The following is a 26,205-nucleotide window of genomic DNA, read 5'->3' as shown; positions in this document are numbered from 1 at the left end:
CCCTGGAATGAGCGGTCAATAATTCCAGTCTTATGTCCAGCAGAAAACCATATTTTCAAATTCATAGACTTGGCACTTTAGCTAATCAGAGAGGGTCAGGTGACCAGTGGATAATTAAGTGGAGCAAAGCCACACCACATGCAACTTGATCTTCCATTGTTAAATGAATTTAATAAGAAGTGCGCAACATTTTCACGCTAGAAAGCTCGTTTTATGCAGGAATGTAACTGATATGCTGCAACGGCCCCTTTAAATACAAAATTGATGTAGCCAAATATGAAGCTCTTGCCGCCGGAGCTGAAGGCAGACAGAGTTGTCCCCAGTACGGCAAGAACGACCTCTGACGCTCACACTACTTTTGGTGCACAGTTAGGCCATCTGACGAATCACAACAGAGCAAAGTAGGGCCATCTGACCAATCAGAGCAGAGTACGAATATCTGACCAATAACTACAAACTTGAACAAAGCCTTCCAGTCACTGTAAAGAAAGAGTCATGATGTATGCAATAAAAACTAAACTTGTTTTTTGACTTTGAATGCCAATAAGGATGTTATAAAAAGCACACTGTAAGAATCCACTTCTACCCTAAAAACAGTGCCATATATAGACTTTCATAGTCAATCTAACCAGTTCTGACTCTCATCTCTTTTGTACTTAAAAGCATGAGACAGCAGAAGATATGCCATTATCCCAGCGGCTCCCATCATCATTTACTCACTGTACAGCTCGACTCCCAGTGGGTCAAACGAACTCAATTCAGCCACTCGTCCAGACAAAGGAGCAGCATTACAGTCACAGTCGCTGAGTGACACTTCATTTAAGACTTAATTTGCACCCTGAGGGAAGTCAAATAAGAACACCAGGTGGAGGACTAAAAGGGGGCGAGAGTTGCCCAAAAATATGTGGGTCTCCAGTTGATCCAGGCTGCTTTTTATAACAGCCCCTCCCCCAAAAAAATAAATGAATAAAACCTCAGATTCTTATGCACTGCATTGATCTAACATTGCAATGTGACAAATTTGTGACATGCATGTATTTTTTTTTATCACATTTCTCTTCGTATTTACCCATAAAATAGACTTGAATGTTAAATTAAAATGTTTAAAGGGCTAAAAGAATGTGTTAAAAAGGAAAAAGAGAGAGAGAGAGAGGAAATCCCTGAATGCTTGTAAACTGTGTCGGATGCCGCCGTCTGAATGTTAAGCAGACCTCATTCAATCAATGAGGAGGAAAGAGAAAGGAGAACTCGCCTCACCGGACGAACTTACTTCAGATGATGAGAAGGGAATGAAAGTGATTTATTGGATTAGTTCAAATCCAACTGGATCTCTTTGCATGTGAGCAAAAGAACTTCAACCGAGCAAATCATTTAGAAAGTAATGAACCCCGTAAGGAAATGTGAGTTTAGAGAAAGCCACACTTTGCTGTCAGCGTTTGAGCACTCTTGATCAATCAATCAGAAAGATGTTGCTTTTTTCAGTGCTAAGCCAAAATTTATCTCTAAAACCACATTAACCATGGTAAAAATCACTATAACACAGCATGCTTGTCTTTATATATATAAGGAATAAACCGTTTATTTTGATGTTAATGATAAATAAATATACAAATGCAGTCTATATAAAATAATCATCATCACTAAAATAAACAATTGCTTTATACAGATGTTTTTTAATTATGCACAACCCCAAATCAGAAAAAGTTGGCACAGTATGAAAAACGTAAATAAAAAAGTAGTGATTTCTAAATTTACTTTCCACTTGTAGATCAATGCAGACAATATAACACAGATTTATTGTTTTCCTAATGATTTCTATAGATTTTCTTTGTTTGTTTTTTCAAGCAAAAAAAAAAAAAAGTTGCAACAATAGTGGATACAGGTATTTGACTGGCCTGCCTGCAGTCCCGACCTGTGTCCAACAGAGATTGTGTGGTGCATTTTGAAGTGCAAAACAAGACAATGAAGACCCCATAATGTTGTCCATCTTGTGCAGACTTGTTTGCAGTAAGAATAGGACAAAAATAAATAAATAAATAAATAATAATAATAATAAAATCACACCTGAAACATTCATCACTTGGTGCCTTCAGTCCCTGACCTCTTTTAAGTGATTGCAACAATACAAAGTGGTAAATGCTACAACCCTTTTGAAATGTCTTGCAAGAATCATAATTAAATTATGTGTATTAAAATAAACAAAACAAAAATCATGCGGAACACATTAAATAATGTTTGTTGTACTGCCTGCAATGAAATACAATTCAACGTAAATTTGGAAATCCCTTTGTACATACTGTCCCAACCTTTTCTGATTTGGGATTGTATTTTCAATTTGTGTATTTTGGTTTAACTCACTGTGCGGATTAAAATTCATGGTGATTTATATAGAAACAACTGTATCTGAACTATCTCTTTGATTATTTATAGTGCTTGTAGACCGATTTAAAATATTTATTTCAAATTAAGTTTGACAGAAAATGTGGGTTTTTAAATTGAGTCTGTTCTATTCTTCGCTCTGGTGGCATGGTTTGGAAGACTGTCCCTTAAAAACAGGAACAGACTGAGTCAGGTTGTTAGGTGGTCAAGCAGGTGAATCACAGCTGAGTATTGAATCCCTGTATAGAAGGCAGCTATACGGATTGCCCAGAACATAAGTACCAATAGCTCTCATTCTCTGTGTGAGGAGTTTATCCTACTCTTTTCAAGTCGAAGGTTTGAGATGCTTCCTAATATGACAAAATGTGACGCTCTGAATAAATGGTAATATTTTATAATGTACTTTTGTATGTGTATATGTGGATAGGTGTGATTTAATTGCTTGTATCAAATGCCAAACTTAGCTGCAAAACAATCTACCTACACTGTAAAAAATCCTGGGTTCCACATGATTCTTTCATGTTGTCCCAACACAAATTGATTAAGCTAACTCAAATGTTTTTATAAATTCAAGTGGATTAAAACAATCAAGTTGTCCTCCGCAAAGACTTAAAAAGTGTGTTGGTTCAACTCAAATTAAATAAGCAGTTATAACAAGCAGCAAACATAATTTATTGAGAGTACGGGTACTAATAATGTCTCCATAAATATTTGAAAACACCACCACCTAAAGACCAGACATTTCAAGATATATGAACTGAGATATTTAATCTCACCTAAAGCATTAAAAACAAAAGCACATTTAATCCTGAAGAAAAAGTCATAAAACAAACGCAACTGCACTAGTGGTTAAGCCTCAAATCAATGAGGTCAAAGGGGGTTCACACAGTGAAAACAAGTATTAACAATCAGCGGGGTGTTAATTAGCCCTGCTGCCTACTTGTAAGAAGTGGATTAAACACAGGTGAAAAAACGGTTTCGCGTTCATCCCAGAGAAGCTCTCCCTGCCCTAACTAGGGGTTAAAGAAGTGATCTGGATATACAGCACCTCATCAAGTCCACGAGAAAGCGTAACGCTTTGGTGAAATGTGTTTAAATGAGTGAATTTGGTGCGGTTGCCTTGACAGCAGCAGTCAGGCGAGGATACGAGCGTAGTATCGCAGCCCTGACAGCTTAGATAACAGCTAATGGCCTCTCAGGTCCACTTTCAGTTCATTTTCCCCATGGACAGAGCGGAGAAAATCTGTCCAGACATGTACATGTGTGCAAGTGTCTGGAACGAAAGATCTAAAAAAAAATAAATAAAAAACTTGTCCAATCTGTTCCAACCGAACTACAACGAGAGACTATGATAGTTGAGTGCAATTTTACTCTAGTTATTTTTAGCTAATTAAAAGCATACACAGTTGAAGATAGAATTATTAACCCTCCTGAATTATTAGCCCTTTTTCCTAAATTTGTTTATTGGCAAGAAGATTTTCTCAACGTATTTTATTATAATTTTAATAACTCATTCATTCATTAAATTTATTTTCAGAGTAGTCCCTTTATTAATCTGCGGTCGCACCAGTGGAATGAACTGCCAACCTATCCAGCATATGTTTTACGCAGAGGATGCCCTTCCTGCTGCAGCTCAACACTGGAAACATCCATACACCCATACACTACTGATAATTTAGCCTACCCAATTCATCTATACCGAATGTTTTTGGACTGTGAGGGAAACCGGAGCACCCAGAGGAAACGCATGATTGCATGACAGCAGAGCCGCAGCAATGGTTTGTCCATTTGTCATCCTCTGAGAAAACGGTTAATGGTCAGCTAGTTATGGGTGATGCCAACGAAAAGGGTGAAGGAAACCACACGCTCGCACTTGCCACTTCAGGTCAGAACAACAACACATGCGAAAAAGGGAGCCGTATGGCAGCAATGAGGAGAAAAAAGGATAAGGAATAGACTCATGTATTAAGAAGCTATAGTAAAGTTGATAAATTAAAATAAAGTGTTTAAATTAAAAAAAATCTTGATATTGCTAAATGAATTGTTAAAAAAAATTAAATAATTATCAATATCGAATGATATGAAACACATTGTGATAATTTTAATTTTTTTTTTTTTTTGCAATAGCGCCCAGCCCTATGACAGGACATAATATTTTTGTCATATAACCAGCGATCGCTATCAAGAGATCGCTGGTTCTCACACAAACTCTCAGGACTACACTTCCGCATTTCCCAGCACTACATATTCATACATGCACTTCTCCCAGACACGCACGCCTGCTCATTCATCTAGCTTGATTGCACACACCAGCTGAACCTTGTCATAGTCTGATAGCACACCATACATAAGCCACTCATGAACCCATCCAGTGGGCCGAGTCTTGTTAGATGTACCAGTAGCATTACGAAGCGTTTTCCCTGTCTTGTTTTCCTGTTTTTAGACCTTAGCCTTGTTCATCCGTGTTCTCCTGTTTAGCTGCCTGCCTTTCGACCTATTGCCTGTTTATATGACTACGATTCTTTGCCTGTATATACCCGTTTGCACCTGTATGACCACTGCTTGCCGGACGCTGAATAAACCTGCATATTGGATCTTACCTCAGTTGTATCGGTCACTACCACCCCGTCATTACAATTTTACTAGGTATTTTTCAAGATACTAGTATTCAGCTTAAAGTGACATTTAAAGGCTTAACTAGGTTAATTAGGCAGGTTAGGCTAATTAGGCATTTGTCATTGTATAATGATGCATTGTTCTGTAGATAATTCAATAAAATATTGCTTAAGGGGGCTAATGATATTATGACTGCTTTTATTCTAGCTAAAATAAAGCACTTTCTCCAGAAGAAACAATATTACCAGTAATACTGTGAAAATTTCCTTGCTCTGTTAAACATCATTTGGGAAATGTTTTTTTTTTTTTTTTAATTCACAGGAAAGCAAATAATTTTCACTTTAAATCTGCATGCACAACATTCTGCGCCATGTCTTCTGTTATCTGCACAGATGATGGATCCAGCTGTAAAGCCAGAGTTGCCTTTAAACCCACAGAGGCGGCATCCTAACAAGCCAAACATATGTTTAGATGCGGGGAGTGGAGTTTTTGCCAGCTCTTCCGTGTTCTTCACAACCCGCCGAGTTGTTCCTCATTAATCCGCTTTCCCTGCGTCTGACGCCTGGAGGTTCCTGTATCCTACTGTTTACTCGTCCTCCGTTCAGATGCTTTTGTGATCTGGGCCCGCTCTGACACTGCCGTTTAACTTATTATGAGACGGTGTGCTGTAAACACGGCCTGTAGAGATGCTGGGGTGTTATTATGCTGTAATTTCGGTGTTGTCCAAATGATGTGTGTGCATGTTGTGTTTTTGTCATGGGCGTGTATGTAGGTGATAATCTAGGAAAATGTTTCGATGATGAAAACTGAAATTTGAGATTGTTTGTGACCGCTATGGCGATTATTTTTGTATTGTTATTATCATTATTATTGTTTATTAGGCATGTAATAATACATCATAATATTCACTGTAAAATAAATCTTACTGCCTTCATTTTTTTAGTTGAATCAAATGATATTTTCTAGTCATCTCAACTAAAATCAGTCACACTAACTAAAAATATGAAGTGTAACTTGGTATAACTTACAAACATTAGCTGAAACCCAATGAGCTTATTAAAAAATGTCAAAGTAACATAAAGGCTTTGGTTGTGATGGCTCTTTGTAATATTATTGTTTACAGTGTAGAGAAACAGCCATATAAACAATTATTTCTGAATGTATCTGTTCTTAAACCAATCTTTAGTCAGTATTAAGTGAATACAAACATTTATTGTTATGTCTTTGGACTGTTGGGGAAACTGGAGCACCTGGAGGAAACCCACACAACAGGAAGAACATGCAAACTCCACACAGAAACGCCAACTAACCCAGTAGAGGCTTGAACCAGTGACCTTCTTGCTGTGAGGCGATCGTGCTACTCACTGCGCCACCGTGACGACTTTATTTTGAAAATGTTAATTGATTGATTCATCCATTCATTGACTATCTCATGTGGAGAAAAACCTCCTGAGTTAAAAGGATTTGTTTTATCATTATTACAAATCTTCAATCAGGGCTTCGTTAAACGTTTGTTTTGAAGATTAAGCCAAGTCTCACATCTAATTATTTAAATGTTTGCCTACACCAATCTGTCTAATATTTCAACATGAAATTGGAACATCTGGCAACAAAACCTTGTTTCTGTTCCACAACAATAAAGCCATACGGGTTAGAAAACCCGTGCAAAGTAAAAAGCATTATTTTTGGTTCTACTAGAACCGTCTGATATTTCCACATGAAACTGAAACATCTGGCAACATTTTTTTTTCTGTTCCACATAACAAAAAGCCATTTGTGATTCAAATCATATGCATGTAAATGGCATTATTTTCATTTTTGGCTAAACTATAAGATCCGACTGATATTTCCACGTGGAACTGAAACATCTGGCAACACAAACTCTAGTTTCCCTGTTCCACATAACAAAAAAGCCATTTGAGATTCAAATCACATGTGCGAGTATAGTAAATGCCACTATTTTCAGTTTTGGGTCTATTAGATCCATCAGAGCCAGACACCAGCGTCTCTCCTTCCTGCCAAGAAAACAGATAACGAACGCCTTTCTCTTTACACGATCCCTATTCACACAGAGGCCTCCTCCCTGAATTAATAAGACATTCAGCAGCACACATAATTACATCCACGTTCCGGCGACGATTGCGTATTAATAATCTCCCTGTTTGCTTGCACCCAGAGCGGGAGGTCAGAGGTCAGAGAGATTATGAGGTCTGGGGGGAAGTGTGACTGGTTTAGGATCAATAACCGGATTTGAGCAAAGAGACAGGCTTGGGTTTCAAAGGCTGGGGATTTTTGGTTTTCTGAAAGGGTCTGGTGTTTGTAGGGAAGTGTTGCTGTGTGATTGTTGCATGTGTGAATGTTTAAACTGGCGTTACAATAAGGTGTGAAAATACGATTTGTTTACTTGTCATTAGCCTCTCTGTTATAGAAATCAGTGTTGTTATGGCTAGTAAACATTAAAAAAAACATTACTTAAATAAAATAACTGTAAAAATAAATAAATAAATATAAAATATATGAATCTTACAGCTATATCTGCCAATAAAACATCCATATTTTAAAGAAAACAAAAAAAATATTAAAATATAATTTCAAATAATAAAAAATACAGAAAATACAGATACTATAATGCCTAATATACATCTATATATTCATTAATTAAGAAAAAAAATAATGATAAATATAATAATGAATAAAGACTGATAAAAATGCATACTGTAATCAAAATTAATTTCTTTAAAACGAAAAAATTATTCATGTTGATGTGATATAACTGTATTTCAGTTCAATATGTTGTCTAAGATGAAATCTAACTATTATAAAGCCAAAAAACATGTCGGCCATTATACAATTGCACTCTTCAATTCTGCTGTTTAGTCAGCCAATGATTAATGAACACAATCCTTTAGATCATTCACATCCTCTTTTTCATTATCGTCGAATCCAAAATGGGATCTTGCCTCAAACCTTTACCATTAAACATTAACGCTTCAATATTTGATTTGTCAGAACTTCCTTAAAGCTCCATTTGCAACTCATTCCTTAAACAATGGCATTAGAATACAGCTAAGCCAGCCAACACTGGTTCAAGTGAAGGTCAGATATGTCTGCTGATGCTCCAGATAAAATGCAGGAAACACTTTGGAAATCATTTTAATTACCAGACACTGATTGCATTACAACAACAACAACAACCAGATTTAAACATTCATAAAGTTTGGAAATCTATAAAGAACAAAGGTGAAGCCACAAAACTGTGTTTGCAGCACATGATATTCATTCATTCATTCATTCATTTTCATTTCGGCTTAGTCCCTTTATTAATCAGGGGTCGCCACTGCAGAATGAACCACCAACTTATAGCTGCAACTCAACACTGGGAAAAATCTATACACACACACACACACTATGGCCAATTTAGCTTATTCAATTCACCTATATCACGTATTTGGACTGGAGTGGGGTCTGGATGCAGACCTAGTGCAGTGCAATCTGAGCTGCATCCAATGCTTTTTAATGTGCTCACCTAACCCCACCCGTCACAGTGACGTCACTCACTCCATTGAGTGCATTGTGTCTGACATTGCATCGCTGAGTGATGCAATCTCAGCTTGCATCATAAAGGCTGCATCCAGACACTATTGGGGAAACCAGAAACCACACGAACACGGGTAGAGCATGCAAACTCCACACAGAAATGCCAACTGACCCAACTGGGGCTTGAACCAGCAACCTTTTTGCTGTGAGGTGATCATGCTACCCACTGCGCCACTGTGACACCCACTACATCATATTAAGGATAAAATTAAACAAATACTTTTTTAAATCCATGTAAGATGCGTTGAAGTGATTTACTGATTGTACTTTGAAGACAATGCTACAACTGCACTGCTTTTTAAACCTTGTGAATAAAAAATGGACATAAAATTTCACAGAGGACAGAAGAAATCTGTAAAAATTACATGAGTAGAATCATAATTAAATATTTATGGACACTAAGATTCAGATTGCTTTATTAGCATCAGCCATGATGACAACTAACAAGAAATAAATAATTTTACACCTTTTTAACCATTTAAACTATAGCAAAATTTAATTTTATATTTGTATATTGCATATAATATATTGCATTTCAAAAAAAGAATCATATAATAAAGGCCAAGCAGATTTACTTTGACTTCTAAATAGTCTTGCATCAAGGCAATGATCTGATTATTTTCACTGCATTTTTACACACCTAAACATCTCTCAGTATTTGCATATTAAGAAATGTTATATCAATGCAAAAAATACTTAATCATTTAAAAATATTAACAATTTGCCAACAACAACAACAACAAAAAAAACATGTTACAGAGAACATACAAGAATCAGAGAGTGAAATTCAATATATTTTAAAAACTTAAGACTATACAACTATCTTTCTATACTTGTTAAGTGCTTAACCACTTTAGGTTTCAACCAGAAACACTGGCGAGATTTAAACTTACAGTATATTTACTAAATATTAAACCAATCCAAAACTAAAACATCATCCATATACTGAAAAAAATCTATTAAAACTAGCTAATTCAGCAGGTCGGCACCTATAGAACTGCAGAAATAATGGTGATGCCTTAAATTCAGCAGTAAACAAAGCAGCATGATGTCAAATCCAGCAGGAGATTATTGATATCATAAACTACACAGCATTCTGATATTTGCAGATTTAATTCAAGCAAACTTTAGCATGCAAGCATACACTGCATAATCAAAAATGATGTAAAATTTAATACCATGCAAATTAGCATTTAAGACTTCTTAATACTTTTTAAGGGCATTAAATGTCTTTATATTGCTTTATCAACTTTTAATACTTTTTAAAACCCAGCCAGCGGACACCCTGTGTAAACAAATGCACGACTTTTTGCTTAAATAGCACTGTTAAATACTGTTTCACTGGGTTTAAGTGGGGATATTTATGTCCTGAAAGGAATTATTCTCATTAGATAGTATAAAAATACACAGTTTTGCCAATTTTTTTGCTGCGTCAACAGCCAAAATGGTCATAAAACTACAATAAAATACGTAAAAATGTTGACAAGGCCCAAATATAACAGAAGAAAACACATGAAAAATACAACACACACTGCATAAACACCAACTGAATTACAAATATGTTTTCCACTCAGCAGCACCATGGATATTGACAACAGTGTTATGTGTGCACTACTAGTATGTGTATGTGTGTGTGTGTGTGTGTATTATTCCAGAACCTCCACTTTTCTGAGTCATAACAGAAATAGATACAGTCTCCTCTGAAATCACTGCATCAGCTCCTTTGGGGGGTGTGGCTTGTCACTGAAGGACCAATTAAATGTGCTTAGGTGTTGAAAAGCCACACCCCTTCAGATCCCATGGCTCTGGTCATTACAGTTTCATGTCAATAATAAAGGAATGGACCAGTGCACCTCAACAACAACCTGTTAATCCCACAGGGCATCGCACAGGGTGGCCACTTACATGGGACGGCCCGCTTGCACACTGCTTTAACCCCCTTCGCCTGCTCCACTGTCCCAAGAGGACTGAATACTATAGAAATCAGCACACACACATTCATGAGAACACAGCAGAACATCCCCGGTCGCAGCTCTTCTGGGCTCACTGAGCATTCAAGGACACTTTAGACAGCATCCCTCAGTGGCTCTGTTCCAATTGCTTTTTACTGGGGGAATCTCTTTTAATAATAAAAAAGTCTGGGTCATTTCTCAGCCAATATCAAGTGCTATTTAAAATGGAAAGATTATTATTAATTAAATCTAGCATTAATTAAATTCTCCACATCAAAAACATAAATATATGAAGAGATTTCTATTAAATACAGCAATATTGTTCTAATTTATAAAAAGTTGTTTTTGCTGTTCAGTATTTTGTCCGACTATGGCAGGAAAGCCCAAACTTTTTCTTGTGAAGGCCCAAAAACTCAGTTGAGCCAAAGGTAAATATAATTTATATGGCTAATTTCCTAATTCATTTAATAATGTTTAAAAATGATCTTTAAACATTGTTTACATTTAATAATACAGTATTTATTTATATACAGTTTATACTTACTACAGTAAAAACAAAACAATCGGTCACACTATTTTGATGGTATTATTGCATCTACATGCCGACCAATTCTCATTGGTTTATAAGTAGACTGTTAGGTTGGGGTTGGGGTTAGGGTTAGTGTAAGTTGACATGTACTTGCAAAGTTTTTTTATAGCCAGTTAAAAGTCTGTTGAAGGAGCAGCATCAATCGATATTAAGCAGACAGTCTACTAATACTCAAACGGACAATCAAAATAAATAGTTATTATACAATATAATTTATAACAGAAATCCTCAAGTTGTTGCCTTGATTTGCTCACTGATGTCTTCTGCAAAGTCTTCTATCTGTCGAGTGACAGTATTTATATTTAAAAAATAAATCAGACTCGTTTACAAAATTTAATTGTAACAGTTCATTTGTGTTTAGTTTTTTCTGTAGCTCAGCAATAAAACACAAAGAAATGTACGTCAAATTAGAAAATGACGATCTCTGTGTTAAAGCATTTGACCCAACTCTCTCCAGCAGTCTAACTCTCCACTCAGATGAGATGGTGGGCCAATTCAAGATACAATAGACCAACTTTGGCCCGCTGGTTCTGCTTTGGACATCTCTGTACTACGATTATGAGATCTGAACATGTAAAATTAAAAACATCACAAACAAATGCAATTTAATTACTGTCAAATGAACTGAATCAAAGAATATATATATAATAAAACTGATATAAAACATTTTATATAAAATAGTTATACAGTAGTCAACATTTGAAGTGGATCACAAAAAAGTCAAAAGACCAGTTTGTGTTGTTTATTAGTTTTAGGACAACAGTTTAATTTATTTCAGTTGTTGACAAATATTTATTAAATTTACACAAGATTATATTGCATGTTCTCCCTGTGTTGGCGTGGGTTTCCTTCGGGTGCTCCGGTTTCCCCCACAGTCCAAAGACATGCGCTAATTGGGTAAGCTAAATTGTCTATGGTATATATGTGTATGCCCTGGTCCTCCAAGTTGGGGTGGTTGAGCGTTGGGCTAACGACCCCAATCGTAAAAACTAAAAGTTACAAAACACCAACATAATGCGGCCAAATATCAACTTGTATGTAAATAGCTCAGGGAGTAAGTTTAAGATTATACTATAGTAAACACGTTACATTATATTAAACGCATAAGAAGCCAAATGTTTCTAACTGAAAGAATAATTGCAGCTTAAGTATTCTTACTAGCTTAAACAACCCTTAAGGCACTTTAGTACCATTTGGTAAAATGTTTCATTCTCCATATTTTTAAGATTTCTCCTCAAGAGTTCACTTAAGTTAGCATTTTATACATGCATCTCAATTGAATCTACAGATTTATGTCAAGTAAACCTATGAATTTTAACAACTGGGCTTTTTTTAACCTCAAATGAGGGGGCGCTGTGGCTCTTTATTTAGCATTTCTACAAATAGGTAAAAATAGGCAGCCTGATTCATAGAAAATATCCACAGAAGCTTAAATAGTTTCAAAAGTTAGTCATATTCCACCCTCGGTCTATTTCAGGCTGGCAGCTAATCACATTTGTCTTGCGAAATGAAGACAGCAAAGGAAGAAAAGCACGAAAATGGGTATTTCCACCCATTCAGCGTCTGCGCCGGTTTCCTCAAATGCCATGGCTGTCAAAAACAACATTAGGGCAACAAAAAGATCACATCTTTAGTTCCTGTTAGCAGGTGGAAAACACTGAAGTGGGGCCACTGAGACTCCTACACGACTTTGCCTTGATTTAATTAGGAGTAATTAATCCAATTGAGATCTAATTGGCGTCTTTTTGCAGCGACTGTAGGGGTTCATTCATATTTCATCACTAGCTGAGAGTCATTCTTAACTGCTTTACATACGAGAGCCACTCGCCAGCTTCCAATTAAACACTAAAAACACGAATTTTGTTCCTGGATGAAGATCAAACGCAGAAATTACCAAGCCACTGGATAGAAAACCTCAAATCCCTGTTGGGATGTGAGTCCCACTTTAAAGTAACAAACGTGGCAAAACGTCAAAATCCTCGGGAGAAATCACCATAACTCAAGACGAGATCCCTGAAGAGAAAACATTTGCTTTCACTCTTAACAAGCCTTCGTTTGCCCACAGATTTGGGCTCTGAGCTTTGAATACATTTATCATGCTGGAGATTTCCTTCAACAAGCTGGCAAACAACCAACAGGAACCTTAAGAGTTCACCTAGACGGTAACTAAACTTGATATACCCGAGATATACTGCCAAAAAAGAATCAAATATACATTATTAATCAACAGAGCATGACTAGTTCTGCTTTTTAAGATGTCAAATCATTTTCGGGCTTTTCTGGAATTATAAAAATAGGACGCTTTATGTAGAATAAAAAATATTAATTTCCAATTACAAAAAAAATGTAAATGTAAACAATACAATATAATATTTATTTATTAAGCACATTTAAAAAGAGCTAAAGTTAACCAAAGGGCTATGCATAGGAGTACTAAAGATAGAGAAGAAAAGAGAAGGGTATAAAATATTTAATAAACAGATGTAATAAAGCAATATTCAAAGAGTAATAAAAGCGAGAGACAACAGATAGATCTTTAAAACAGGCTTAAACACAGAAATAGAGAGGCAAAGTCTAATGCGAATTGGAAAATTTAGCAATCAATAAATGTACCAGCAGATTAGACTAAGTTAGAGTTGAAGTTAAACTTATTTGTTCTCCAGTTAAGATGTATAGAATTGGTATGGTAATAACAACAACAACGTTATATAATATTTATTATTGTTATTCATTCATTTTCCCTTGGCTTCGTCCCTTATTTATGGGTAGCCACAGTGAAATGTACCGCCAACTATTCCAGCATGTTTTACTCAGCTGATGCCCTTCCAGACGCAACCCTGGGAAACACCCATACACTTTCGCGTTCACACAAACACTCATACTCTCGCGTTTACACACACACTCATACACTACGGACAATTTTGTTTACCCAATTCACCAATAATCGCATCTCTTTGGACTGTGGGGGAAATCGGACAAAGAAACAACTGGCCCAGCCAGGACTTGAACCAGTGATCTTCCTGCTGTGAGGCAACAGTGACAACCACTGAGCCACCATGCCACTCATTATTATTCATTTATTCATTCATTTTCTTTTTGGCTTAATCCCTTTATTAATCTGCGGTCGCCACAGCGGAATGAACCGCCAACTGATCCAGCACGTGTTACGCAGCAGATGCCCTTCCAGCCACAACCCATCTCTGGAAAACAACCACACACACTCACTCACACTCATACACAACATACAATTTAGCCTACCCAATTTATCTGTTGTCTTTGGATTGTGGGGGAAACCGGAGGACCCGGAGGAAACCCACGCAAACGCAGGGAGAACATGCAAACTCCACATTGAAACGCCAACTGACCCAGATGAGGCTCGAACTAGCAACCTTCTTGTTGTGAGGCAACAGCACTACTGCACCACTGCGTCGCATTATTATTATTAATAATAATATTATTATTAGCACTCCAGAATGGTTAAAAACATTATACCATTCTTCAGCCTATTCAAATTTTTTTCGTCCTCAAAGTTTTAATTTTAATAACATTTTAACATTTGTTTACATCCTTGACTGCATTAGTTCCGGAGATATTTTTGCATTAATTTGGGGTTAAATAAAAGGATTGTCAACATATAGGAAGACAGACTTGATTACATCATTTTTGGTGCTTCATGAGAGTGGGCGGAGCTAAAATTACTGTTGCACTTTGCTCGCTGCAGCTCTCTGATTGGTGGAATTTTCTAATCAGCATCTTATAATGTTTCTGCAAGAACTCCGCCGCTAAACAATTATTATAAACACAAAATTTGATTTGTCTTTAAAGGTTTACAGAGACAGTTAATGTAGTTTTTACTTTCTGCAAACTTAAGTGCCGGTCCCTTAAAAAAAAAAAAAAAGAATTATCACATACAAATTAAAACAGCTTTTAAAAATCGATTATTTATGTTATTAAAATATTTATGGCTTAATTTGACTTGTTGACTATTATTAGCATTATTATTACTACCTCAAAATTGAAAAAAAAGCAACAGATAATTCATTTGCTGCATGTCAGACCAATAAATAAGATTTCAAATGTGAAGCAAATAATCACAAAAAAAACACTCATCTATCAGTCAATCTCATGCTCCAGAAATAAATCGATGACACATTTTTTTACAGACTTACAGATTACACCATTGTTCATGGGAGTGGGCGGAGCTAACGATACTGCTGCAGCTCTCTGATTGGTGGAATTTTCTGTTCTGCTTTTTGTAGTTAAACAATTATTATAAACGCAAGTTGAATTAATCAGATAGGTCAAACAAAAACTGACTAACAACCTTAGAATTTGATTGGTCTTTGAAGGTTTACAGAGACAATTAATGTAGTTTTTACTTTCTGCAAACTTTTTTTTGTTATTAAGTATTTGCTCAGTTGTAGTTAATACCAATTTAAAATACTTTCAGATATATCCTAAAACAAGTCAACAAAATCATAAAAATATTTGTTTTTTTTTTTTCCATTTAGATTATTTATTATAAAATAATTTAAATTATTAGAGCAATTCCAGTCTTATGGATGTGACACTTGCAGAAAAACTCGAAACGTATAAAAGTATATGCTAACAGTATAGTTAAACATCTGCTTATATTTTCAGAAACAACTAACCACAGAGTTATAAGATCAGAAAAAATCTGTAAACATATTTTATATTTTAAATGAGGGAAGTAAACATGCGTTACGGATGTGACCAAAAATGTATGAGAGAGTATAAAACATAGAAATTCTGTAAATAGAACTGCAAAACCCCCAAAATAATGCTAATTTAAAGGATAGGAGTTGCTCACTGTTATAAAAAAACTTGACTGATTTTATTTTATTTGACATTTTTGCATGTATTAGGGAAAAGCTTTGTTATGGATGTGACATCTCTCGGTTACGGATGTGACAGATGTGAAATTGCCACTTGTGAGACTTTTGTAAATCAAATATAATTGTTTTGAAACATTGACATTTTTGAGTATTTTTACAGTAGTGTAAACAAGCATTCACATTATAAATAAAATAAATAAATAAATATGTAAAAATAGAAAGGGTTTTGGTGAAAACTTAATATTATGACATTTATGACAGGTTGACATTTGCATAGGAAAATAACTACTACTAATAATAAATCAAAACGGAAAAATCAAATGATAATTTATTTTCTACATGTCAGACAAATGTAATATATTATCTAAAATGGGAAGCAAATAATAATCAAAATAACACACATTTATAAGTCAATCCCAAACAAGTTGATGACACAAATATGCACCAATTCCAGCAGCTCATATATTTGTCACAAATCCTGCTTTGACGATGCTTAAAGTCCTCGCTTTAACAATCTCTCCAAATTCAGCACACAGACACGCATTTCTCCCAACTCAAATGCATGCAAGCAATCTCAGCAGAGCAATGGCTCAGATCAAAACTCCGATCGCAAATGTCATGATACAATCCATAACGCATAATTCATTCTCATGTACTCTAATCTGACTGACAACACAAACCACACGTCCTCCGCTTTTCCTTTATTTTGAAGCGACCACAGCAGCTATTCGCACAGCTTAAGTCCTTTAACACTTGACAAAACATGACTGAAGTGTAGTAAAACACGAGCAGGTTAAATCCAGTGAAGAAAGCGCGTCAACATGCCGCGAATGTGCTCATTTCTGTGTACAAACAACAGACACTCAATTACTACTCGAGCAAAGTGCTGAAAACACTTGTTTCCTTCACAAACATGTAAGCAAACGCGGATGTTTTGCATTGGGATAGAAAACAAGCAAACAAATAAACAAAAACAAACAAACGCAGTGAGGGAAATAGCGGTTATGTCGTATCGTTAACGTTACACTGATTCAACAGTAACAGTCGCGCAAAGAAATAAACAGCAAAACTTACCGACTCCGTATTTCTCGAGTTCTGTAGGAGACCACATACTCATGGTGTTTGTTTAGGGAAAAGCGTAGTAGAGAGCGCAATGTGCAGTTTTGCTGTTAAATCAGGCATTTCTCTGGATTCACATCATCCTCTCGCGCAGTCATTGTTCAGACCGCTCGAGCGAACTGCTCTGCACGAGATGAAGCCTCGGAGGCGCGCACTCAGAAAAAACCAATGCGCGGCCACGATGATTTAGCGGAGTACGATGGGAAATGTAGTTATATGTCGTGCGCGGAATAGCTAAACAAGGGGCTGAGATTTTATGTTTATTGTGTTGTGCTGTGTTGTGTTGTCTTGTCTTGTGTTATACTGTACTGTATAGTGTTATGATGTACTGTACTGTATTGAATTGTATTGTATTGTACTGTATAGTATAGTGTTGTGTTTAACTTTACTGTACTGTATTGTATTGTACTGTATAGTGTTGTACTGTATTGTACTGTACTGTACTGTATTGTTTTGTATTGTCTTGTGTTGTATTGTACTGTAATGTACTGTACTGTATTTTTGTACTTTGTATTAATCTTATAATTTATTGTTTATTGCTTTTTTATTTGATTTGCTGCTCTTTGGACGTTCATTCATTCATTTTCTTTTCGGTTTAGTCCCTTTATTAATCTGGGGTTGCCACAGCGGAATGAACCGCCAACTTATCCAGCATATGTTTAACGCGGCGGATGCCTTTCCAGCGGCGCTGTTTATTTTTTTCCCCTATTTCTGTTCAACAGAGAGCAGATTTCTTGGACACATTTCTAAACATTATAGTTTTAATAACTCGTCTCTAATAACTGATTTGTTTTATCTTTTCCATGATGACAGTAAATAATATTTGACTAGATATTTTTCAAGACACTTCTATGCAGCTTAAAGTGACATTTAAAGGCTTAACTAGGTTAATTAGGTTAACAGGTTAGGGTTATTAGGCAAGTTATTTTATAATGATGGTTTGTTCTGTAGACTGTAGAAAAAAAAAGTTAGCTAAAAGGGGCTAATAATTTTGGCCTTAAAATGGTGTTTAAAAAATTAATAACTGCTTTTATTTTAGCCGAAATAAAACAAATAAGACTTTCTCCAGAAGAAACAACATTATCAGACATGCTGTAAAAATTCCCTTGCTCTGTTAAATATAATATGGGAAATATAAAAAAAAGCAACAGGGGAGCTAATAATGCTGACTTCAACTGTATTTAAATATTAAATTAAAAAACATGAATGCTAAATTTGTTTATTCCAAGTGAACCCATTTATATTATTTTATTTTAAGTGCATTCACTCAATTGTCATTATGTTTTTCTTCCTAAAGGTTAGCTATTTGTATTGCAAGTGTTTTAATTTATGTCTTATTAGTAGGCCCTCGCAGAATCTGCGTGCACAGAAATCCACAGATTTTTAGCCCAACATTGAGCCCATTTATTGACTTGTGTAAACGTTTGTTAATGTATATTTATGCAGATGTTTTGATTGATTTCCTTTGACTAATATAAAAATGGTTCTCCCTGCGTTCATGTGGGTTTCCTCTGCGTGCTCTGGTTTCCCCCACAGTCCAAAGACATGCGGTACAGGTGAATTGGGTAGGCTAAATTGTCCGTAGTGTATGAGTGTGTGTGTGAATGTGTGTGTGGATGTTTCCCAGAGATGGGTTGCGGCTGGAAGGGCATCCGCTGCATAAAAACGTGCTGGATAAGTTGGCAGTTTATTCCGCTGTGGCGATCCCAAATTAATAAAGGGACTAAGCCGACAAGAAAATGAATGAATGAATGAATGAATGAATATAAAAATTAATTACATTTGTTTACGATACAGTTTAATAAGTAATATTTCTGTCTTTTATTAGATATATTATATGAAATTTTATATGAGATTATTATATGATGCATTGCAAACATTTAAAAAAAAAAGTAAAAAAAATGTCATTCTTTTTTATTATTTCACATATTAAGTTTTTGGTAAAGATACTCCCTAAATCATTCCTCATACATGCACAGATCTTTTGCAATATTCTGTGCATAAATTGCAAAAAAAAAGTCAGCAGATTCTGTCTGCATTTTAAATTTTTTTTTAAGTATCATTAATAGCTTTTTCCTTTTTTGTTTTGCCAGTCCAGCACACGATACAGATCCTGTAAATACATGCAAAAAATGCATCACGTCTTATATATTATACCAGCAACAATAAGAAAGTTATAATATTACAAAACATGCAAATATTCAACCCTAACCTTCAGTCATACAGTGTATTGTCTGCATTAAACACATGAATGTGTGTGCATGAGACAAATGATGAGGGTGGAAGGGCTCTGGTAAATCTATTGTAGATTGTATCTGAATTTTCAATCTAATAATCTGCACTAATCCAATGCTGCAGCCTGCCTCTGTTTCCTGTATGAAAAATCTATGAGTACAGAGCATCTACAACTGAGTCACTCGTGTTTTTCAGCAGAGACTGAAACATTAATTTGGAGAGTGATATTCAGTCTCGCTTGGAATTTATGTCCTACTTTGATTATGGCTTTCGCATGTGCACCGTCTGTAAAGCTGTTAAGGAAAGACTAAAGGAAAGTCAAGGTGTTGTGGTAGGTTCACAGTCAAAGTGAAAATGTCTACATTTGTTCCATCCAAGCTGCTGTGAAAGCAGAAATCACACATTTTAATACCTTGGTCACATGTTTAATAACATAATTCAGAATATGATACAAATTACAAGGATGGGATGTTCTGGATAAACCATTAAATGAGGCACAAGTGATAGGATGAGAGTAAGACAAATGGTTTATTTTACGCATTACAGTAAGAAAATAAACAGATTAAAAGTAGAAATGAAATTGTGATGACAAAGTTAAATATGCTGTCCTAAAATAAATAAGTTTAGGGAAAAATTTATAAAAAACAAACAAACAAACAGCTTTTTAATTGCCTGTAAATAATTACATATATATTTATATATATTTCATATATAATACATTAATTAAAATATTACCTATATATATATATATATATATATATATATATATATATATATATATATATATATATATATATATATATATATATATATATATATATAATTTATATTTCATATATAATACATCAATTAAAATATGATAATAATTATTCACTTAGACATTTATTTAAATTATTTTAAAATGTATATATTGCATTAGAATATTTTTTAATTAGCATCAGGCTCTATAAGCATTAGTATCTAATTTTTTATTTATTACAACCAACAATTCAATGACTCACTCTAAAAACCCTGCATTAACATGCATAGAATTTTTCATGATTTTTATTACTATTAGCATTAGCAAACACTTATTTATTAATTATAAACATGTATTTATTTATTTTTTACAGTTTATGTTTTTCTTTTTAAAATCTGAATTGACAACACATCAGGGAATGATTCAGTGCTTCACTTGTTTAGTCCTGAATCATTGTTTTGAACAAATCAGTTAAGTCAATAATTTATTTACATTTAATCAAATGAGTGAACAATTCAATGACTCACCCTAAAAGCCCTGCATTAGTATAATCTTTTTTATTATTAATATTACTGTTAACATTAGTATGTACTTTTTTATTCATAATAAACATTTTATTATTTACTTATTTATACATTTTTATGTTTTCTCTTAAATCCTATCAAATTTGACATATGGCTCACTTGAACAGCTAAACAAGTTTTAAACAAATCATAAATGAATCAAATTAGCGAATAATTCAACGACTCACCCAAAAAAGGGCAGTGTAAAAGGTGAATTTTCTAAGTTGTACACTTGAATAAATAATTAAATTATTTATTGCATCACTCATTAAAAGACTTTGTCGCCACCTACTGGTGAAACACCCCACAGCACAGTAAAGCATCTCGGCCAATCAAATTCAAGTACTTTAAAGATCGCATAAATTTGACAAAAATGCTCCACAGAGCATCCATGACATTACAATCGTTTCTAAATCCTCAAAGCTAACAGATCTGTCATGCATGTGTTGGTTGCGGACGATGTCAAACTACTTGCATCGGTCTGAAAGAAGAAACTGTGTGTCATTGTCACAGGAGAGACCACCGTGCAAGAGGCTGAATCCCAAAAACAAGGTCTGACCAGTCCTGAATACTAAACACACGCCGGAAAGTTCAAGTCTGAGAGTTTCTCTGTCTTGTTCTGCAATATTTCAAGTGTCTAGATTGGGCCGCATGATTAACACATCATTTAAGACACAATTTCACTCAATAAAAAAGCTTAAATGGATGATTGACTAGCTTAAAAGAGCTGTAAAATAGACAATGATTATGGTGGATTGCTTGGTTTTCTGCTGTCATTGAATTATTATTGTTTAATGAGGATTGATGGCTTTGTTTTTAATGCTTGTCATTATTTTATTGTAAACAAATATTAAGGGATATTTGTGAAAATGTCATTATTTAAGTGGTTTTTGGGATATTTTAATGCAACAAAATCTTACATTTTTGTGTCTTTTACTTATTATTAGCATCGTTCTGTTGATCTCAGTTAATGGCATGACATGTTAAAATATTTACCAGTAGAACAGTGTTATAAAGTACGTACTTACATTATCTCAAATGTTTTACTTACATAATCCCAAATGCTTCTAGTATTACTCTGCCTCATACTATCATGAGAATAAGGTTTGACATGCTGTAAGTGCTCATGAAAACTACAACTTTACTGCATTTTTTTAAACAATACAATTTTGACTACAACTCCCATGATTCCACAGCTACATCGAAATATACCTATGTTTGTTGTGAATATGCGCCCTCTAGAGACGAAACTTACATACTTTGCCTTTAATAAACAAACAAACAAGCAAAAATAAAATAAAATAAACTGCAAACAATAAAATAAAATGCAATAACATTAAAAAAGTTAAATAAAATTAAATGCAAAACAATTTAATTAATTAAAATGCACTAAAATAAAAACAATATGCTATAAAACGCAAAACAATTAAATAAAATAAAATGCAATAAAATTAATTTAAATGCAATAAAACTAAATGCAATGAAAATGAAATAAAAATTTAATTTAATGCAAAACAGTAAAATAAAATCAGATAAACTAAAAATAAAATTAAATGCAAAACAATTAAATAAAATAAAATGCAATAAAATAAAAATAATATGCTATAAAACACAATAAAATAAAATAAACCCAATTAAAATAAATAAAATAAAATAAGACACAATTAAATTAAATTAAATTAAATTAAATTAAATTAAATTAAATTAAAAAATAAAATAAACTAAAAATAAAATAAAATAAAATAAAATAAAAATAAAATAAACAAGATAAAACACAATAAAATAAAATGAAATACAAAATAAAATAAAATGAAATAAAACAAAGTTGCAGCAAAATACAGAGAACTAACAGTGTATGTTTTTTAAATCCACAGGGAATAATTATCGCACTCTTTAAAACAAAAGTGCATTTGAAATGGTGTGTGTTTTTTGGCAACCCTCAATCAATATCTGCTAGATCTGGAGTCTGATCTCAGTACGTTCAAATGTGGGCATGAAGACGGATGGAGGATGAGTAAAGCTGCTCTCTTTGTTCTTTCCTCTGTCCATGCGAACATGTGGACAACATGCCAGAAACCCTCAGCACATCTGATTGAAGCCTTATCTGCTCTGCTTTTACTTCGTCAACACACACGTTCCTCTGGGGTCTTTGATGAGCAAATCGTACTAAATTGTACATATTAAATCGTACGAATTCATACAAATTAGCCACTAAACCAAAAAGTTTGATTAGATTGCGTTGAATATACTCTATTGACTTTATTTTGTAATGTGGAAGTGCACTCGTTTCTGTGATTGTTTTAGAACTTCTGATTCAGTTGGAAGAAATGATTAGGAATAATAAAATTGCAGGAAAAATGGCAAACTACTTGCTCTACAAACAAGTGTTTGCTTGACTATACAGACAAAGTAGAATAATAAAATAAGAAAACATCAGTTTGCAACATTAAGCAGCAAAACAAGCTGTTTTTAATGTCTAAAAATGAATGGAAGTGAATGAGACCGGATGTCTCGCGCCAAGAAGATTCTGCGCCCCCTCGTATGGAAAGAATAAGGTGAATATCATTGTCAAACTGCCAATAAAAAAAAAAAGACATTCTTAAAAATGTCACTTTTAATGATTTAAGTTACAACATATCCTTAAATAAACACCTAAACAGACAAGCAAATAAAATACTTCCTTTCACACTTTGAGTGGCCAGCAAATAATGTCTAATGCAGGAAAAAAAACAGAAAAAAAACAGATATCATCAGTGTCAAAGGTCATTTCCAGTGAAATATAAACTCTGTCAGTCTGTCAGTCTTTCCCAGTGTATGAAATGCAGCTCGGAATAATTGGTGAGAATAAGCAAGCCTGAGCAACAGGAGGAAGACGAAGCTTCTCCAAAAATACTGACAGTCAAAGATGTCTACCTTATTTTTACACACGTGTCGATGTGTGTGGCGACGGTTTCTCTGGTCATAAGCAACAATAATAACAACGGCATCTGAGAGCGAGAGGTTTTTATACGGCAGAATGCACTCATAACCTCAGAAGACTCACTTTAACAAAGGTGCAGACGCACAAACCTGCCAATGAGACCGTAAATAATCCTGACTGGCTTCATTTGTTTTCCTCACGCTGCTTAAAAACGCTGCTCTATCTGCTTTTCGGAGTGGAAAATTGCTCCTGTTGTTGATACATTTTTTTTTTTGTCTTCATGTGGCATCTTAATGGCCTGCCTGGCACACATGAACCGTCTGACATCACAGATCTAGTGACATAACCTTCAGGCTGGTGCCGGCTGACATGTTATTTTTGCCAGCAGGCCATCAGGTCGTGAGTCCTGTTTCCGATGACGGATGTTGGATGTCACTTGTTCATTGACAAATATATAGGTGCATCCCAAATGACATGCTTATATTATTTATACCAACGAAGTGTTGACTAGGAAATGCTTCAGTGCATGAACTCTGTGGCCAACCAGAGACATTTACATTAGTCATTAGTGCTGGCTTAATTTTGCACACTTGCAAACTCTGTCATCCTAAACAATACATTAACATAAATACAATGCAGAAATGACGAAAGTAAAAAGAAAATTATCAACAACTGCACATAAGTGACTATAATGATTCAACAGCAAGATTAATTTCCTTATGCACACAGCTCTGGTTAAAAAAAATCAAACCATATTTGCAATATTTCAGTAAAATCTATATATGTAAACTAATTTATTTACAGTTGAAGTCAGAATTATTAGCCCCCCTCTGAATTTTATTTTCTATATTTAATATTTCCCAAATTATGTCTAACAGAACAAGGATATTTTCACGGTATGTCTGATGATATTTTTTCTTCTGGAAAAACGTTTTATTTCGGCTAGAATAAAAGCAGTTATAATTTTTTTTAAAAACATTTAAAGGACAAAATTATTAGCCCCTTTAAGATCTTTTTTGATTGTCTACAGAACAAACCATCATTATACAATAAATTGCCTAATTACCCTAACCTGCCTAGTTAACCTAATTAACCTAGTTAAGCCTTTAAATGTCACTTTAAGCTGTATAGAAGTGTCTTGAAAAATATCTTGTCAAAGATATATATAAAAATAGTTATATGTATAGTAATTTAAAATTTAAGTAGTTTAAAAATTTATCTTTCACTCATAACAAGTAAAAATAAAAAATAAGTAAACACATAAATAAATAAACAAACAAACAAACAAACAAACAAATAAATAAATAAATAAATACATAAATAAATAAATAAATAAATAAATAAATAAAAGATTTTCTAAAACTAGCTGACAAAAATCTTGTTGTCTATCCAAGTTTTAGGAACAACAAATAATAACTTGACTTCTAGTTGATCATTTGGCATCAGAAGTGGACGTATGAAAGGCAAAGGCCTCTAGATTACGCTTATTTTACCAAAATAAAACATGATCATGCCTTGATTTTTAATTTGTTAATTTATACAGTAAGGTCTGACTTTGCTTAGACAAAAGTCCTGTCACATAAATAATACACAGATATATATATATAGAATATAAAGTCATGCTGCAGTGGAAAAATAATGAATATTGTGTATGACTCCCATGAGCTTAGAGGACTGCATCCATACATCTCTGCAATGACTCAAATCACTTATTAATAAAGTCATCTGGAATGGCAAAGAAAGTGTTCTTGCAGGACTTGAAGATTCTTTGGATTCATCTTCAATGCCTCCATCTTACCCCAGACATGCTCAATAATGTTTATCTCTGGTGACTGGGCTGGCCAATCCTGCAGCACCTTGACCTTTTTTTGCTTTCAGGAGCTTTGATGTGGAGGCAGTATGAGGAGCGCTATGCTGCTGAAGAATTTGCCCTCTCCTATGGTTTGTAATGTAATGGGCAGCACAAATGTCTTGATAGGCTGTTGATGTCTCTATTCACTCTGCAGATCCCTCACACCCCCCATACTGAACATAAACCCAAATCATTTTCCTACACCAAACTTCTGTGAGAATCTTGGGTCTATGCAGGTTCCAATAGGTCTTCTGCAGTATTTGTCATGATTGGGATGCAGTTCAACAGATCAACCTTCTGTCACTTTTCCAAATGATCAACTAGAAGCCAAGTTATTATTTGCTGCTCTTATAACTGGGATCGACGTCAATACTTTTTCTCAGGTAGTGTATAAATACAGTTTTAATAACAGTACATTCTCAATTTTTGAATTATTGGGTTAAATCTAAGTAATTAAAAAAAATCAACAGATACAACAGACGTTGGTTATGGTTCTTATAATTGACATACTCCATTAAATGAATGTCTGAAAGTTGCCAGATTGCTTCTTTACAAAGCCTTCATAAACACACACACACACACACATGCACACACACAGCTGCGAAGAGGAAAGGCTCTCCATACGCATTGTGCCAGTGGTGTGTGAACAGTAAATAGGCTCTTTAAGCTCTGGAGGAAGCCTAACAGACGCAGGACGCCTACAGCAGATCCACATCTATAAGTGCTGAAGCACAGGTGCTGCTGCGGATCACACACTCAATGGGCTCCTTGTTCTATTTTCGGCTCGC

At 34.5% G+C, this 26,205-nt stretch overlaps 1 protein-coding gene across 8 annotated transcripts in view; it reads right to left on the bottom strand.

Annotated features, from left to right (window-relative positions):
• dock4b (dedicator of cytokinesis 4b) overlaps positions 1-17,216 on the bottom strand; it is a 158,497-nt gene extending 141,281 nt beyond the window's left edge. For all 8 annotated transcript variants that reach the window (XM_087247539.2, XM_087247543.2, XM_087247540.2 and 5 more), the window contains exon 1: positions 17,064-17,216. In XM_087247539.2, the coding sequence (XP_087103665.2) occupies positions 17,064-17,106 (43 nt within the window). In that variant the 5' untranslated portion in view covers positions 17,107-17,216. The remainder of the gene's footprint in view (positions 1-17,063) is intronic.
• Positions 17,217-26,205: the final 8,989 nt, after the last annotated feature.

The sequence above is a fragment of the Danio rerio genome, chromosome 4 (genome assembly GCF_052040795.2).
Source record: "Danio rerio strain M-AB ecotype USA chromosome 4, GRCz13ab, whole genome shotgun sequence".
NCBI classification, from domain to species: Eukaryota; Metazoa; Chordata; class Actinopteri; order Cypriniformes; family Danionidae; genus Danio; species Danio rerio.
This window is presented reverse-complemented; position numbering and strand designations above follow the sequence as displayed.